General features: G+C 44.9%; 1 protein-coding gene across 1 annotated transcript in view; it reads left to right on the top strand.

The window, feature by feature from the left end:
• The window catches only part of unc5db (unc-5 netrin receptor Db), a 233397-nt gene extending 222012 nt beyond the window's left edge, over positions 1-11385 (top strand). The window contains exons 14-17 of the mRNA XM_030104321.1: positions 3156-3305; positions 7597-7761; positions 9746-9924; positions 11133-11385. Of these exons, the coding sequence (XP_029960181.1) occupies positions 3156-3305; positions 7597-7761; positions 9746-9924; positions 11133-11385 (747 nt within the window). The remainder of the gene's footprint in view (positions 1-3155; positions 3306-7596; positions 7762-9745; positions 9925-11132) is intronic.
• The last annotated feature ends 6064 nt before the right edge of the window (positions 11386-17449 follow it).

Raw genomic sequence — 17449 nt, 5'->3', positions numbered from 1 at the left:
CAGGAAAACATCTGGGCTGATTTCAAACAGTGAGCGTACTGACAGAATGTTAGCCTGTGTCCCGAGTCACAGCTGTTGCAGCCACTCCTCTGGTTGCCAGTTTGCCAGGTGCTCAGATTGTTGAACTAATCCAAAGACGTTTATGCTGCCTGTTCGATCAATAAGAAATTAAGGCAAGCTAACATTTCTATTGATCAGCTAAATAATGTTTGGGCAGCACTGTGGTAAGCCACCAGTCTTCGCAGCAAAAACACTTTTCAGAGGCCTCCGTGTGTGGGTTTTGCATGTTTCCCTGGTTGTTTAGTGAAAATATTGGCTTTTTTTCAGGTACCTGTCAAGTGATCTTGTCAGCAGTAAGATCTCAGCTCTACACAATGTGATGACTTTATATGTAGAAGTCAGTTCCCATTGAAGAAAGTGAAGGTAAATCATCGTCCAGAATGTCTCGTTCGGCCCTTTATTCCCACTACAGTAACCTAAACAAAGTAAAATGACACACTGAACTGTACCTTGTGGGCTTCTGTCTTAAGGCCACCACACACTTCAGGATGATCGGGCCGAATTTGAATTTATCGTGAATTTATTTTTTTTATATGTCTTTTAGTGTGGTCTCTGAATCGGGGAAGATTGAAAAAATCCTGTGGTGTGTGGTGGCCTTTAAGTGTATTTTAATGTGTTGAATGTGTTTTTGTCACCATTTGGAGCAGTCAAGTTTATCTTATCTTATTCCTGAATTTAAGTTTCACATAAAGAAATGATGTTACCCATAAAATAAATTAGAATATATCTGCAGTTTCCTGATGCGAGTTCTTACAATTCAATATTTTATTTTGCTGTAATAAAGAAACCAATAAAACTGCATGGTATTCTCATGTGAAAAGCAATGGAAGCATATTGTTAAAATAGTACAGTGCAGGCCTATCACAGGGTGACTTTTTCTTGCCAAAATAGTAGCTTGTGTTTTTATCACAAATTTGACCTGGTTTTGGTGGTTGTTTGCTTTTCTGATAGTTTTCTGAGCTGCTGAGAGAATTTGAAATGTTGCCAGATATTCCAAGTTAGAAGCCTTACTGAAGAGTTTTCTTTGTATTTCCATGAATGCAGTTTTTAAATGTACTCACTCATCCCATCCAGTGGAGGTCAAACTGAATTTGGTCCAAAGACAACGCTCTTGAATATTGGTGGGCTAAAGATCAAGTAGCAAGTCGTTCTGTTTGTTTCAGACAAATTAGACCTGGACTTGGTGGAAGAATCTCAAGGATGCAAAATGTTTTTCAACTTGCTGTGCAGCAGCGAAGACTTCAAATTTTCAGTTGTTCATCATGCCTTGTTGCTTGTGTGTGTGGTTTCATCCCATGTGTTTGGGGCAGTGGTGGACCACAGAATGGAGACGGGAGCTTAAGTTTAGAGGTTTGCAGGTTCTGATCCCACCGCTGACTAACGCTAACTCTGTAAAAAGATCGGTTAGAAACAGAGAAGTGGTTTCCCCAAGAGGGATCAATAAAGTATGCCTTGCTTTTCAGCTTTGGAATGATGTGAATTGACGGTGTGAACGTGTGTGTGTGTGTGTGTGTGTGTGTGTGTGTGTGTGTGTGTGTGTGTGTGTGTGTGTGTGTGTGTGTGTGTGTGTGTGTTATGGACTGGTGACCAGTGTGTATCCTGGTATCACCTGCAGCCCACTGTGACCGTGAGGTGGATGAATCGGCTTAGGACATGAATAGACTGACGGATGCTCTTTAACTTGAAATGATCCGTCAGAGACCCGATCAGACTGCTTTCCTTATATTTCCCTCCTCACAGACTTGAAGCTTTGACCTTTAAGATGCGCTTGCTCATCTTACACACTGTTGGTTCAACCGATTCAGTCGTCACTTACCATTAAAAGTGCAAGACGACGATCTTAAAGAGTTTTGCAATTGATACTGTGAGGTTTTTTTCCCCGCTGGCTGGATGTCTTACACTCAGTCTGTATTACAACATTCTCTTTGCTGTATAACCAGATCTGAGACACATCAGTCAGGCAGGACGCGATCAGAAACAGGCACAGTCGACAGAACGCTTCAATCACCACGTCTGGACGGGTCTGTCGGACGCTGGCGAAGCTCCGTGGCGGCCGAACCGAAACCCAGCGATGTGCAGCTGTGTGACAGTTTACGCTTCACAGAAACAGAGGAGGGAACCGCGTGTTCACGGTGTCACGTTCACAGCGTGTCCGTGAATCTGCCTTCTCCCCACAGCTGCCAATAGCAGGCATCACCATACCGACATCCAAACACACACGACAAATCTCGTCACGGCGCCTGCTTTCTTTTTTTTTTGTTGCCTTTCCCTTTGTGAGCGATCTGGGTAAAGGAAAGACGGGCCAGACAGACGGCGAACCGTCCCACCGGGAGGCTGAACAATGATGACAGATGAATTCCTGCGAGCGACAATCAAAGTGCTCTTTCATCATCGCAAATTCAATTTGGTAGACGGACGTATGGCCCCCACCTCCGCAGCCCCTCCGCCCACTCCCGGCGTTCAACCCCAGCCTCGGTCTGTTCTCGTCGAGGCTGCAGACGCCATGCTAATGGGAGCTGGTGGGATTTGCTCGCCGCTGCTCCCCGGCTGTCCGCTGATAATATTCCACGAGTCAATTAGTGCGGCGTGACAGACGAGAGGATTAGCAACAGGTGTGTGTGCTGATATGCAAAAAGAGTTTACCTTCCAAACAGCAGCATCTTTGTTTATCGGTTCACTCTTGGAATAAATTCACGTCTTTATTTCCTCTCTATTCTTTGTTTTCCTCCATTTCTTTGTTTGGTTTCTGACCCTGTCACAGTTCTGAACGCTGAACTTTTACTCATCTTCTCCTCTGATTTCTTTCTTCATTATTTTCTTTTCCTCATCTTTCATCTGCCCTCATTAATCTTGATGCTCTTTATTTTAATCTGTATTTCTTTTCCTTTCCTCGTTCCTCTCCTTTATTTTTATTTTCTAATTTTATTCCTTTCCCATAATTTCATCTTTTTGCTCTGCTCCATCTCTCCGCTCATTTTCTTTCCTCTCCCCTCTCTACTGTCTCCCTTCCTTTGTTCCATCTCATTTTCTGTCTTTGCTGGTTCTCCAGGACCGTACTTCCTCTGATTTCCCTGTATTTCCCTCCTCCTGCTCAGGGAGTGGTGGCGGCAGAGAAGACCAGGGGGGGTCAGCTCCTGGAGGAGCCAAAGATGTTGCCTTTCCGAGCGAACACCTTCAGCCTGCAGGTGTCGATCCAGGATGTTCCTCAGTTCCTGTGGAGCATCAAACCCTTTACCACATGTCAGGTAGGAGTGATTCGCGTCGGCACGTTCACACTCATTTCCTTTTCCCAGCTAATTGCTGAGTTGTCTCTGCGCTGCTGGGTTGAAGCATCCGTCAAACAACATGAGAGAAATGTGTTAATGAAGTCAGATCTTCGAAAGCCGACTGTATTTTACTGTACTCCGCATTGTAATAAGGCGCTCTACCAGGGGATTTCATACCCGGGGCTTATCCACTTTATTCATATGAAAACAAAACATCCTGAGTCTCTGAAGGGTTGAAACACACATTTACCAGACATCAACGTTACACCATCTATTTGTTGGAGGCTGCTGGTGACAGATCGTGAACAAAATTATTTCCGCTTTGCTTTCTTTTCCTCTACTTTCCAGTGTTTATCATGTTGTCCTTTGTTTACCTTTAATTTCCTATGTTTTAATCCCTCATTTCCTCTTGCTTTCTGTGTACGCTAATTTCCTTTTCATTTCCTCTTCACTGTAATCTCTTAAAACTCTTCTTTTTTTATCCTTTCTTTCTTTCATTACTGTTTTCTTCTCCTTCGTTCAATTAAACGGAGCATCAACAGAGCTTGTCACCTTCAAAGGTGCAGTATTTATTATATAGTATTATATAGTATAATGCAACTCTTTGCACCATCTGGTGGTAAGAATTTGAACTACAATGAGGTGAAACCTGTTGGATAATTAAAAACTTCTATTATTATATTATTCCTATTATTTCTTATAACAAAATGTTTCTGAAGCTTAAACACTCCTAAATTTTCATCTTGTAAATTTTTTCAGGGATTATTTCAAACGTGTTAAACTTAAAAACATCACAAGTTAATGAATTGCAATAGAGATATTTTTTTCTTTATGACTTACAATTGCTGTGTTTCTAAATGTCACTGGATCATTAAAATTGTATGTTGTTTGACCTATTCCTGTTCCAGTTCATATAAATATGCGAATAAATTATTTAAATATTCAATCATGGTAGTGCATTATGAAAGTTTATTGTGTTAGCGGCCAAATCATTGATTGCATAATTTATCTCCTTAAGGTCGAACAGCATCTGCAATGAGTCCGTTTGTAAGGAATCTATTCACCATTCGTGTTTATCTTTCATGGAGCATTTTAAAAAGAAATGTTTTCATGCAGACATTAGACAGCATGGCATTAAATTTTAATGACTTTTTCAAGGTTTATACGTATACTGTAGTTATTCTAAACACGCAGTAAACATCCAGTGTGGAAAAGCTTTCAATTTGATGCTTATCAAGGACATTCCTCCAACAACCGTCCTTCAGAAACTGTGTAGCATCTGCTCCACTGTTGGGGCAGTTCCTCAATCGGTCATTTTTAATCAGCTGATTGGCTGAATTCATCAGGTTGTGTCTTGAACTTTGAGTTTACAAGACTCGGGTTTGAATCCCAGGAGACGATCGTGACACCAGTGAAGTCAAAGGAACTCGTCACAATGATTGGGGATCGCCGAGTCTCAGTCAGAACGGAGAGTTTTCCTTTCATCCTCAAGGTTGGAGGTGTGATCCCCCACATTGCCCTGTCCATGTGTTTCAAAGTGTCCTTGAGCAAGACGCAGAAGCCAAATTGCTCCCAGTGGTGCCTGAGCACCAGGCATGACCACACTGTGACATGAGTTAATTTCACGGCTCATATAAAACGCATTGAGACGCTCAAACTGTGAAATGTGCTTAATAAGTAGATTCAGAATCTATTTACAATTTACTTGCATCGGCCTTGTGAAAATATTGATATTTTCATCACGTATGGGCTGCGCCACAACAGAGAGAAAAAATATATCGTTTAAATGTAATGGTTATTTAGTCACTGTTTCATTGGTCCAGCCCAGTCAAGATAAAACCGGGCTGTTTGTGGCCCCGGAACTGAAATGTGGATCAAATTGTTTGTGTTTACCTTTGAGATCTATGACCCCCACCTCCAGCTCCACCTGAACGCCTCCAGCGTCGACAGAAAAGACATCCCAGCTCCTGTTCCGCTCGCTCTCTCGCTCTGAACCTTCTACTATATGCAGACCCGGCGTGCGAATCATCAGCCGCCTCGAGCTGAGAACACATCCGTCATCGAGTGTTTACCCAGCAATGTCTCATTGTTGTCACATGTGCAGCAGAAGAAGAAACCGGGTTTGATGAAAGTGATTTCCGTTGGGCTCCCAACACGCCGTGACTCACTCTTTGTTTGTGTTTACCTTTGTGTTCCCTCAAACTGCTCTTTCGCCCACATCTCTGCTGAAGAAGACAGACGTGTCCAGAGATTAACAGCTCCTGCGTTTGTTGTGCTTGTCGCCACGTTACGATGCAAACGGGATGGGATTGATCGCTCGGCGGCAGACGCACAACGCCGTTTTGTCCCGCTCGCCGCCTGAGCGCCACTGCTGGTGTTTAAAGACGGGAATGCAGGGCGAAAGTGTTGCAAAGACACTTTTCATGGCCTTATTTATGTGGGACTGGGAGGAGGCGGGCGGCTGCGCCCTGCTCTGCTGGGCACAGGTCCAGAATAACGGCCGAGCGGCGAGCCGTACGTCAAGTCAGCTTTTAGCGCTAAAGAGCGTCCCAGCTCCTCCACGTCCATCACCCCACCCACTCCGCTCCCAGACTATATTATCTGCTGCTGGGAGCCGGGATCAAAGCCACCGGCACGCCGCCGGGCTTCACCTGGAATCGTTTACAGGCCTCTTTTAATATGCAGATAGACGGAGTCCAGCAGAGGTCAAGGGCGTTTCCCTGCAGATGTGTGAGGAAATTAATTATCCATCAAAGGCAAGCTTCTCCTCTTATGTACACATATCAGGCTTACAGTCGTTAGCCAACATGCTAATTCTGCTATCAGTGACTGCACAGGGGTTCAGGTTGTATTTCTACGCCTGACCAGGACTTCTTCTGTTTCTATTCCCATGAATAAATACGTCAAACCAATGATTCATCAAAGTTCAAAGCCTACGCTTACCTTTTACCTCGGAGGAAGTGGCATGTGGCCGCCTGCAGGAGGAACGTCTTATTCAGGGTGCAAGTTGAAACTGGAAGATTCCTTTTCCCTCGTTACGATTCCGAGGTCTAATTTATATAACCTCACCTTGAATCCTCCTCAAACTGTCTGGAGCTATTTCTCCAAGAAGATAATTGAGAAAACTCACAATGCAAGTTCCTAAGCTCCACGAAATTTATTGGACAACTGTGTGTGTAGAGTGGTAGTTTCTCAACTGAAAAGTTGACGGTTCGATTCCCCAACCTACCACTGAGCTCCAAATTGCCCTCCATGTATTGACTGAGCGCCTTCATGGCAGTGGCGTCTATCAGTGTGAGTGAATGTGATTAACAGTGTAAAACCCTTTGGGGACCACTAACGTGGTGGAGTGTTTTATATATGTGACTTATAAAGTGTTATATAAGTGAAATCCATTGAACAGGCTGCAGACAGTCAAGGTAACACAGCTACACTAGTCACTAAGCTAATATAGCTAATATAAAACTAGTTATGGCTCGCAGCAGTGGGTTTGTCAGCATTTGTTAGCTTAGCTTAGCTTTGTAACAGTCATTAGCATTTGATCAAGCGTCTGGGTTTGCACAATCACTTCCATTCATATGAATTATTTTGCATATATAACAAAACCACAAAACCGCTTTTCCCACGATGAAATTGACAGTGAGGACACAACACACACACACACACACACACACACACACACACACACACACACACATACACACACACACCCACACACCATAAACTAGGCAGACATTGATTTATAAATAATATTTAGGTTTTGGATTTGAGTAGCGTCCATGCCATGAAAGGTGAAATATTTCATATCCGTGGTCTGAAACTGACTCGTTGGTCAGGATCTGTGATACCACTTTGTACCACATGGTGGTGCTGTGAGTCAGTCATCTGTACCCAAAGTGAATGATCAGTACCTGGCTGGCGTGTGACAGGTGGAGCCAGTCTTCTTTAAACCTCTGACATTTAGGCTCTGCTCCTCTCTTTCCTGTGCCGAGTCTAGGTGTGGCTCTCTGGAGGAAGGTTGTTGCTGTGTTGAGTGGTCAAAATGATGCCAACTGAATTATTCCCACTTGAGGAAAAATCCTCAATCCAAGGAAACAACTTCTATAGGAGTATTAAATGCAAATATTTTAATATGAAAAACTTATTACATTATTGTTTTTATTCCATTAAAATGGCTGCAATTGCATCATTGCCTGTCCATGTGACTGAATCCTCTCCTGTGGAGCACGTGCTCACATTTCAGTGTTTCCTCTTCTTTGTGCCACTGCAGGAATTCTCCTTCCCCCAAGTGTGGTGCAGCAACCAGCAGCCCCTGCACTGTGCCTTCTCTCTGGAGAGATACAGCCCCGCCACCTCCCAGCTCTCCTGCAAAATCAGCGTGCGCCAGGTCAAAGGCCACGAGCAGATCCTGCAGGTCTACACCGCCGTGGCCGAGGTGAGACTCCGCCTCCCGGCGACCTTCCTCCACCCACAGCGGGGGCCGGCTCTCCTCGGCGCATTAATAGGACGCTTTGTTTTCACAGATTCATGCTAAAAACAGACACCCAGCTGTTCGGGGTTTTTCATTATTTATTTATTTGTAACCTCTGAAGCATCCTGGGAGACACGTGTTCCAGGAAATAGCTGGCTTGGCCTGTGCCAACACCTGGGAGCAGCTCCGCCGGAGCAGACCGGAGCTCCCGGGCCTCGCTCAAGAGCACCTTGACAGTCGCTGTTAAGTGTTACTCATTGATTTTTGCGCGACAAGCAGCCACCGATGTGCCGGTCCCACCTCCAGGCCGCCGTGACTGCTTAAACCCACAGTCGGGCTCAGGTGAAATATTAGATTTCCCTTTACGGTTTGATTAAAATCCGACTGCGATGATTAGTCGAGGGTTTTCTCCCAGAGGAAGACCAAATAAAAAGCTTTTATAGGACGCTGTGTGTGGAATCCAGATCGTCAACACGTCAACATGGACGTGGCCATCTGGAGACGACCGCACCGAGTTTTACGCTGTGGGTCACCGGGATGGATCAATACCATCAACACACACACACACCCACACCCACACCCACACCCACACACACACACACACACACACACACACACACACACACACACACAGCAGAGCAGCAGGTTTACAGCAGCTTCTCCGAACAGCCTGGAGTCATTAATCAAGGTTTCATCCAAATTTAGCTCCTTTTTTTTACTGAATTTTCAGGAAGTAGGTAAAGGAAAGACGTGTGTTTCTGTTCAGCGTCTCAGACATGATTGTGAAGATAAACAGCTGGTGGTGCTAATTACCCAGTCAGGTTTAATTAAACCCGACTGGAAGAGAAAAAAAGGACAGCGAGGAGGAGAGATGCAATTAACCGAGCACCAGTGAAGAAAGTGAGAAAATCTTATGTGAAAATGGTATTTCTGTTTGTTCTTGGATTCACTTGAGACAGATTCCTGTAAATCCACACAGAGCCCGTGTTGATATCCCAACATTTCCACTTCAGCAGGGTGTGGAAACGCTTTCTACTGTCTTTGTTTAGAAAAAGAAAATTAAACCTGGAACAGCACAGCAAGTGAAAGAAAAAACATTGATGAGGCAGTAGCTGATCTTCCAGTTTCAACGTTTGAATATGACCTTCTCCCACTGACCGCTGACCACTGTGCAGCCCAGCTTGATTCACTGAAGCCTCAGTCACATGACATTTTTACGGTAAAACCTAAAACTTTCACTGCCTCTTGGGTATTTATGTCCACACACAAGCTGCCGAGAATATTTAACTATATTAACAAGGGAGAACACCCACTTTCATATGGACATAACACCAACTTGGATTGTTATTACAGTGACTGTCAACTCCAAAACTATCAAATCCAAGAGAATCTGGACTGGAACCAGGACCAGCACCAGGAGAATCTGGACTGGAACCAGGACCAGCACCAGGAGAATCTGGACTGAGAATCATGACACTCTGAAGGAAAACACTGAATTTATTGTCCATTCACTGAGCATGTGCAGAACAAGTACTTACTACACCTGTGGTGGGCTTGGGCAGTCATAGCGTTTCAGAAAAGGTGCGTCTCCAAAGCTAAACCACATTAGTGAATCCAGACATCTACAAATAACAGCAGGATCCTTAAAGTGAGTGCAGTGGACCGCCATCCAGGTCCATTCTGTACCAACGAACCCTCAGACCCTCCTGCCATCTCTGGTGCTCCTCTGACATAGGTCCCACACCCTGCTTGAGAAGGCTGGGCATAATCTAAACCGTTCCAGTCTGGTCTTCATCTTCCACCTTTGCTCCACTGATTCTGTGTTTTCGCTAAAGTGTCCTGATCCAGCTGAGTCGGCCGCCTGGCTCAAGCACAGAGCATCAATTGGAAACCTTGTGTGACGCCCCCCCAGCCTGATTATAGTCTGTTTTATCCTCTGCTCCTCCAGACTGAAAAGGAGTCGGTTCCATTTTTTATGCAGACAGACTGCACCGTCACGTCCCAGACGGGGCCCAAGGCCTTCAAAATCCCCCTGTCCATTCGCCAGAGGATCTGCGCCACCTTCGACACTGCCAACGCCAAGGGCAAGGACTGGCAACTCTTAGCCCAGAAACTCCACTTAGACCGGTGAGTGTGTGATGTGCAGCCGCTTCGTGGCTGAGCGTGTGTGTGTGTGTGTGTGTGTGTGTGTGTGTGTGTGTGCGCGCGCGTGTGCACACGCTCCATCCTCTCCTCGATGGCCTCGCCACACACACTCAGGGATGAGAATGTTAACACTCCTGTGAGCATTGTTAACCTCCTGAATGAGGTTTTACATGCAGCTTGTTGTGGATTCAGGCTGCAGGACTGTTTATTTACCTGTGGAGGATATAAATGACTGTTTTCTGTCATCGTCACGCAGTCGTTAGCACCCAAGGCTAATGTGACTGCTAAAAACAAACCATTCTGACAATTCAAGCTGTGATTGGATTTAATGCAATTACCCCGACTCGGACAATAAATTGATGGAGAGGTTCGGTTAGAATAGTTTGGAAAAGTGCATGAGAAGAGCACAAAAACTCTGAATAAGAAAGAATACTAAGAATAGAGTATAAAAAATATCTCATTGTACTGTCAATAGCAGACATTCTATTCAATATAACCAATGAAAACATCAACATTCAAAGCATTTCTCAAGGAAACCCTGAAGTTCAGATCATACATGATATTTATGACAACAAAAACCCAACAGAAGTTTTGCCTTATCTCTTGAGATGGTTGCCGAGTAAACGGAGCCTAAGAGTCCTCTGAGGTTCCAAATTAAGCAGAGAAGCTTTTCTCTCCACACTGTGTGTGTTTGGCTGCAGCCGGTGGTGATGGAGGTGGGGGTGGTGGTGGTGGTGAAACACTGCCCCCAGCTGGCCTCCATCTCCACCTCAACGCACAGGGAACCGCTGTGCTGGATTGGCATGGCAACAAAATCTCCTTCCTTTTCATGTGTGCAGAAGAACCTGTGAGCCAAATCCAGAACCAAACTCTGCCTGCCTGTAATCACTAATCACTCGTGATGGTAATTTATGCCGGATTAGTGTTTTAATAGCCTGGAAAGGTCACGCTCTGCTTTGTTTCACCTCCTTGTAAAAGCAGATGGTTGTGTTTACTTCACCAGGACACAGTTTGGGTGAATTAATTAACGGTTATTGATGTAATTACATGTTTTTTATGACAGTCAGCTGGAAGTGAAGCGAGACTCATATTGGGGGATTTGCAGAGAATTAGACTGAATGAATGAACTATATCCATTTTGAATACAAAATGTAATACATGATCTTCATCCTGGCTGTGCTCCTCCTCAGAAACCTGGGCTTCTTTGCGAAGCAGCAGAGTCCCTCGGCGGTCATCCTCAGCCTGTGGGAGGCTCGCCACCAGGACACCGCCGACCTCGACTCTCTGGCCAGCGCCCTGGAGGAGATCGGTAAGATCCACTCCAGGAGCTCACCGAAGGAGGCCGACGAGCCGGAGTGCGACCTCGGCCGCATACAGGCGGCCGGCCTGTGCGAGACGGCGGAGGAGGCGGCGGCGGTAGCGACGCCTGAGCACACGGGCTGAGGGAGCGGCCGCAGACCGACCGACTGACTGACTGAGGCGGAAGTGTATCTGTGTTCACGCACGGCCAGTGATGGACTGACACACTGCGGCGGTGCGCTGGGAAAGTCACGAGGCTGTCTGCGAGTAGACGGCGCCGGCAGTCAACACGTCCACCAATCACAACGGGTCAGGGTGAGCCGGCGCCCGCTGTGGATCTGCCCCCTCCACTCTTAAGAAGATGGACTGTAAATCTTTCTTTTTTCTTTTTCCCACTGCCTTTTCACTCAGTTACGTTCCACCTTCTTTCGGATTGATGGTCTTTTCGCCTTTTCTCCACTCTGTTTTGGAAGCAACGGGAGCTCATTTCCCAGCAGTCCACACCGTCAGAAGACACGGCCTCCAGTTTCTTAAAAGTGTATGTTTTCTTTATTTTTCCACTGTTCTGACAGAAAAGAGCTCCTTTCCTGTCACTTTCCAAGCAGCCGGATGCAGGCAGGGTCTGATATGCAAATGAGGTGATACAAGTCGTGACGCCACTGTGGGCTCACCTGTATTTGTGTATTTGATCCAGATCTCCACCTTTAACGAGCAAATCCGGACTTTTATTCCTTTTTTTTTTCTTTATCTTGTTCTTTTTTTTTTTTCTATGTCCAGTATTATATTTTTCAAGCTACTGACTGCTTAAATGTCGTGATTGTGAACTTTCCAAACCAGGTATCTCCAAGTTCACACATTTTCACTGCTTTGAACGAAAAAAAAATGGTATTGTAAGTTTGGCACTTCTAATCAAATGGAAGAGTGGATTCCCAGCCTGGGATTGGTGCTAAAGGTCACTGGTAGGGCCCGAGGCTTTGCTTGCTCTGAAGTTCTAAAAGGTAGATCTGCAAGAAAACCAGAACAAGGCGTTTATCAGATCATGCAGCTTTTCTTGGAGGCAATGTGAGGAGTTTTCAAGAATAAAAAAACATGCAAACATCAGCTGCTTTAACTGGAAGAGACGACAGAGGGATGTCTGGAAGAAAAAAGAGAAGAAAACACTGCATTTGAGGCATTTGACGGCAGAGTGACATTTCAAACCGTGGCATTACTGGTCATTTCCTCCACTGGCAGATCAACACAACGGAAGCTGTAAAACATGGTTTCCTGGCGCCTTGGGGAGCGCATCGCTGCGTTTTATCAGGCGGCTCCCACCGCTGCACCCGTCACACAGACCCCATATCAGGCAGTGACACTCACATCACCCGCCACACACAGTTTCCAGGGCTGCGGAGGTCGTGTGGTCGCCACTATACGGCGAGCGGTGAAGGCAGAAAACACTCGGTGGTGTCAGCGTTAGAAATGCCACGAACAGACGTGGATCTGAGACCATTTCTGAGCATGTGAGGGATCACCGATCAACATGTGGTCAAGGAGTGAAGAAAACAATTCACCTTTCAAGATGATTCCAAAGGCTGCAGTCAGTTTGAATCACATGCTTCATTTGGTTATTCAGTAAAAACTAGAATTGGATGGACTTCTGTTATATGATGCTTTTCCAGCATATGAGGGCAGTTTGGGGTTCATTGTCTTGCTCAAGGACTTTGACGTGTGGATGGGCGTGGGGAATTTAACCTACAACCAGTGAAAATCTTGTGGAACAGGTGGCGTCGCTTAGCGAAGTCCAACAGAATTCGAGATGCTGCCAGCATTTGTGATCTACTGGTTTCCATGGTAACTGTACACCGCCCTCTGTTGGTGGCGTCGGTCATTGTTCATTGCTAAAAAAAAAAAAAAGAAAAGAAAACACTGTAGATGCCGTCCTGTTAGCAGCTCATGAGTCATTAGTGTGTTTGAGTGAACGTTCCAGCGTAACATAAGAAAAAGCTACTCCAAAGTTCCAAAAGTTTGTTGAAACCTCATGTTTTTTAAGTTTGTACAAGTCTCACGTACGTGAGCTCAAGAACTACCATCGCTCATGTCACAAAGTGTCGCGCTTCATCAGCCAATCAGATGGTCTTTTTACTCCAAATACACTCAAAAATATATGCATTATTACAGCAATTCAGAAGATACTAGACGAGAACTTAAACTTCAGTCATCCAGCTTTTAGAAGGTCAGTTCAGGTCAGTTCCAGCCAGTCATGGAACCAACAGTTCAGTTCAGTCGCCAATAATCAGAAAACTCACACATGCGAAAGAACATGCAAACTCCCCAACTTAGACTCAAACTAGGACCCGCCTTGCTACAATACGAGTGTGTTAACCATCAGGCCACCATGCCACCTCTTTGAGACCAATGTATTTATTTAAGTCCAGTGACGAGGCTGCAGAGAGGTTTACACACTGTTATTGGAATCAACGGTCTTCACTTCATACCAGTGCATTTGAGGTAATTAAGGCCCAGTTCACGCTTGTTCTCCTGGTTTTATGACTCTTAAACAGTGAAGTACTGAGGTGTTTGTGACTGAGATTCTTTTCACCGTCCTTCACGGTGTTTGTCTCGTTTCTACCACTGCTGATTTTCTGTCGGATCATGCCGTACTGAAGGTAATGGATGTGATTTTTGTAGAGCAGTTAATGAAATTAATTGGTTTGAAATTGCTTGGCAGAGGCTTGAAGTGGGATAAATATGTGACTGCAGACGTCTGGAGAACACAGTGTTTGCCTCAAACCAGTCGTAAAACCAGCATTTACAGGTTGGCACAGAAAGCAGTGGCGCTCCGTCTGTCTTCTTAAAGGTTTTATTGTTCCAAACAGACACCGAGCGAAGATCAAACACACTGACAGATTTCACGTGAACACGACGCTCAGTGCTGGGATAGAGTAGCATTGTGGCTGGAGGTCACGGTAAGATGTGTCGAGGCATCATGACATGAGGGAGGCACCGATACCTGATACTGGTATTGGTAATCAGCGCATCGACACAAAACAGCACATTTTATCTACCATTCCACTGGACTGTCTGCTCATACACTCACAATCAAACTGCATCCATCCAGTCGTCATATAGTGCCATATGACCTTCAGATAACCTTTAAAGCTTTTTTTTTGGGATGTGGTGCAGATGATGAGAATATTTATATTTTCCCAAAATCAGACAATATCAAATCAAATCAAAACAAATCAAACTTTATTTGTAGAGCACTTTTTCATGATAATAAAAACAACGCAAAGTGCTGAACAGTAAAAAACAGTCATAAAAACAAAAGAATAAAAACCGCACCGTCCATAAGTACACACCACACACACACACACACACACACACACACACACACACACACACACGCACACACACACACGCACACAAACAGACATACACCCAATTTTTTGCCCATAGCAAAGCAGAGGAGACATGGCATGGCACAAAGCATCATGGGAAAACACTACCAGTCGGGCCACACCAGGAGAAGGCGAAGGTCATTAATACTGGGGCCCCAGCGCTCGACCCCCGACCCCGTCAGACCAAGGGGAACCCGCACACCGAAGTGTGGAACCCCCAGGCCAGCCAGGACCGGAGGACTCGAGCACCGTGACCCCAGCAGAGCAATGATGACAGAAAATGACTCCAGTCTGAACATAAAACCAGTTTTAATAAAACCTTCTGGTGCAGAATACAGTGAAATATCCGGAAGATTTATCGCAATTGCATTCTGGACGTTCTTCACCCTGACAGCATGGCTTTGAGGATAATGCTAGGTTGCTAACTTTCATGGCAGCATCTCTGATATTGCTTCTCTTAAGAAATGTGTCAAAAATTGGAAATATTTACCATTTTCCTTGGTGGTTTGTCACCTGGATTGGAGTCTCTTACAGGCTGGTTTTGGCCCATGACCCTTATCTAAGCCTTGGTGTAGACCAACCGATAAGCAGAGTGTCATCTAAATGTCTCAGCTCCCTCTTCACCTCTATAGTGGAGCTCACTGAGTTACTGTTCGTCCAAGCAAAATTCTATTGCTTGAAAGGCATATAGTTGTGATTTTTACATGTGGTATTAAAAAGCCTCTCAAGTGCTCAAACCAAGATGAGATTAAGATCCAATTACCTTTCTCGGCTCACATCAGATCCTGCTTCCTCAGACATTATTAGTCTTTTTTGCTTCAGTGTTAACTCAATAGTCCTTGAGCACTAACCTTTGCTGAAAGTCATCCCAGAGTCTCTTGTGTGGAGATTGGTTTGATCCAATGCAGAGCAGAAACACCTGTAAGTTCATGTGGTCAAACTCAGACGGTCTTTACACAACAAATTTTCAAGTTAAAATGCTTTATTTTTCTTTCATAAAAATGTTGCCATATTTTCAAAGTGAGCTTCAGCTGCACCAAACAGATGATGTTATTTAATGGTGACTCAACTCCACCAAAACTACCAAGTCCCAGCAGAGTCTGACGCTCCAGAGGCTCAATTTTTTTATCGATCAGACTGAAATCTTTCCAATTGGAGGATCAGATCAGCTCGTTTACGTGAACACTGGATAAAGTATTTGCAATGCTGTGCATGTTTTGATGCACCAAGATGTGATCCGATTCATGTCAGTGGATCAGTCCCATAATGCTTTGCATTGTGAACTGCAACTTCAAAGAAACCTTCTCTTAGTGCAAAGTGTTAACATTAAGAGATGAGCACTGGATGCTTTAGTGTGTGGGTACTCTGTCACGTCATGACAGTCGATGATCTGACGTCACAGACGTGCACAAAGCCCCGACTGTAGGAAATAATCTGACGTGCCGTTTACATGGACTATGATTTTGGTTCATGTATCCACAGCTACTGTCGTTATTGTCCACCTAATCCCACATGTGCAGAACTACTGACTACAGCTGTGGTGTGCAGGACCAGGACCAGCGTTTCACAAAAGTTGCGTTTTCACCTATTTACACAGCGAAGGAGTGGGAGGGCTTTTGAAAAATCTTAACTGTTTTCACAAAGTTGTGTTTTCAGTGTTGGTGTGTAAACGAGCACTGAATGTTTTGGGTTTTTACTTGAAGACAGTGTGATTTAAACATGGCCTAAGATTCTCCTGGTCCTGGGCCATATTCCCCTGGACTTGCTAATTTTAGAGTTGACAGTCACCGTAGTAACATTCCATCTTGGTGTTCACTCCATCATCTTCAGTCATATAAACAGACATCATTTACATCAAAATGTTGTTGCAATTGGAAAAAAAAAACCCACATCATTTTGTCTTGAAATGTTGTCGCGTCAACAGGTTTGAATAAAACGGAGAATTTACCTTCACTTCCTGCAGGACCTCACTAAATCTGTCTTGATATTTTACGATTTGATTGTGAGGTTGTAAAAAAAAAAACAAAAAAAAACAAAAACAAAAGATACCACAGCGTGTTGAGTTTATCCATTTGAGCGACGAGTCCTGCGGCTCTGCCTCTGAAGTCTGGAAAATCTCTGTGCAAACAGCCAGCGTGAGGACGGCGGAACAAATGAGAGAGGAGGCTTGTAGCTGCACACACTTCCTGCCTTGTTTGTTTTGGTGTTGCCCCCCCGCTGAGCCTCCTCTTTCCTCCACTGTCCGCACCTGAGCCCGCGGTTCCCGCAAATCCGAGACGTCCTCTAATCTCCACGCCGACGCTTCACATCTCTGCTCCGCTTCCAGTCAGAACTCCTCTACCACATCATCGGTCCTGCCTCTCACCTCCAACCATGACCGAAATGCATAATTAATTTACATAATGAACCCCTAAAAAGGAGAGAAATCCTGGCTGTAAGGCTGATGAATGCAGCCCACAATTCACAGTTCCTGTCTCCAAATCCCATCATTCTCCAGCGTGAGTCTAAATTTTATCAGCTGTGTTTGGGAGATGTCTGTGAGACGTTCACGCCGAGTGTTTCTGACCTGGAAACGCTTTCATCCTCGTTTTCCTACATTTCTAATGGAATTAAGCTCATCTTCTATATGATTTAGGCCGGTCAGTGAAGAACGGAAGAGGGAGTTTTTTATTCTTTCTTTCCCCAATATGATTGTTTCTTTAATTGTGACTAACTGGATTTTGACTTTCATCCCTGGTGGGAAAGTGAAGAGTGTCAGAAAAAGGAAATGTGTGCTTCAGTGATGCTTGGCAGTGGCTTGAGTTGCATCCGGAGCGTCACTCACTCCA

This window comes from Salarias fasciatus, chromosome 12 (assembly GCF_902148845.1).
Source record: "Salarias fasciatus chromosome 12, fSalaFa1.1, whole genome shotgun sequence".
In the NCBI taxonomy this organism is placed as follows: domain Eukaryota; kingdom Metazoa; phylum Chordata; class Actinopteri; order Blenniiformes; family Blenniidae; genus Salarias; species Salarias fasciatus.
Note: the sequence above shows the minus strand (reverse complement) of the source record. Positions and strands in the feature narration are given on the sequence as shown.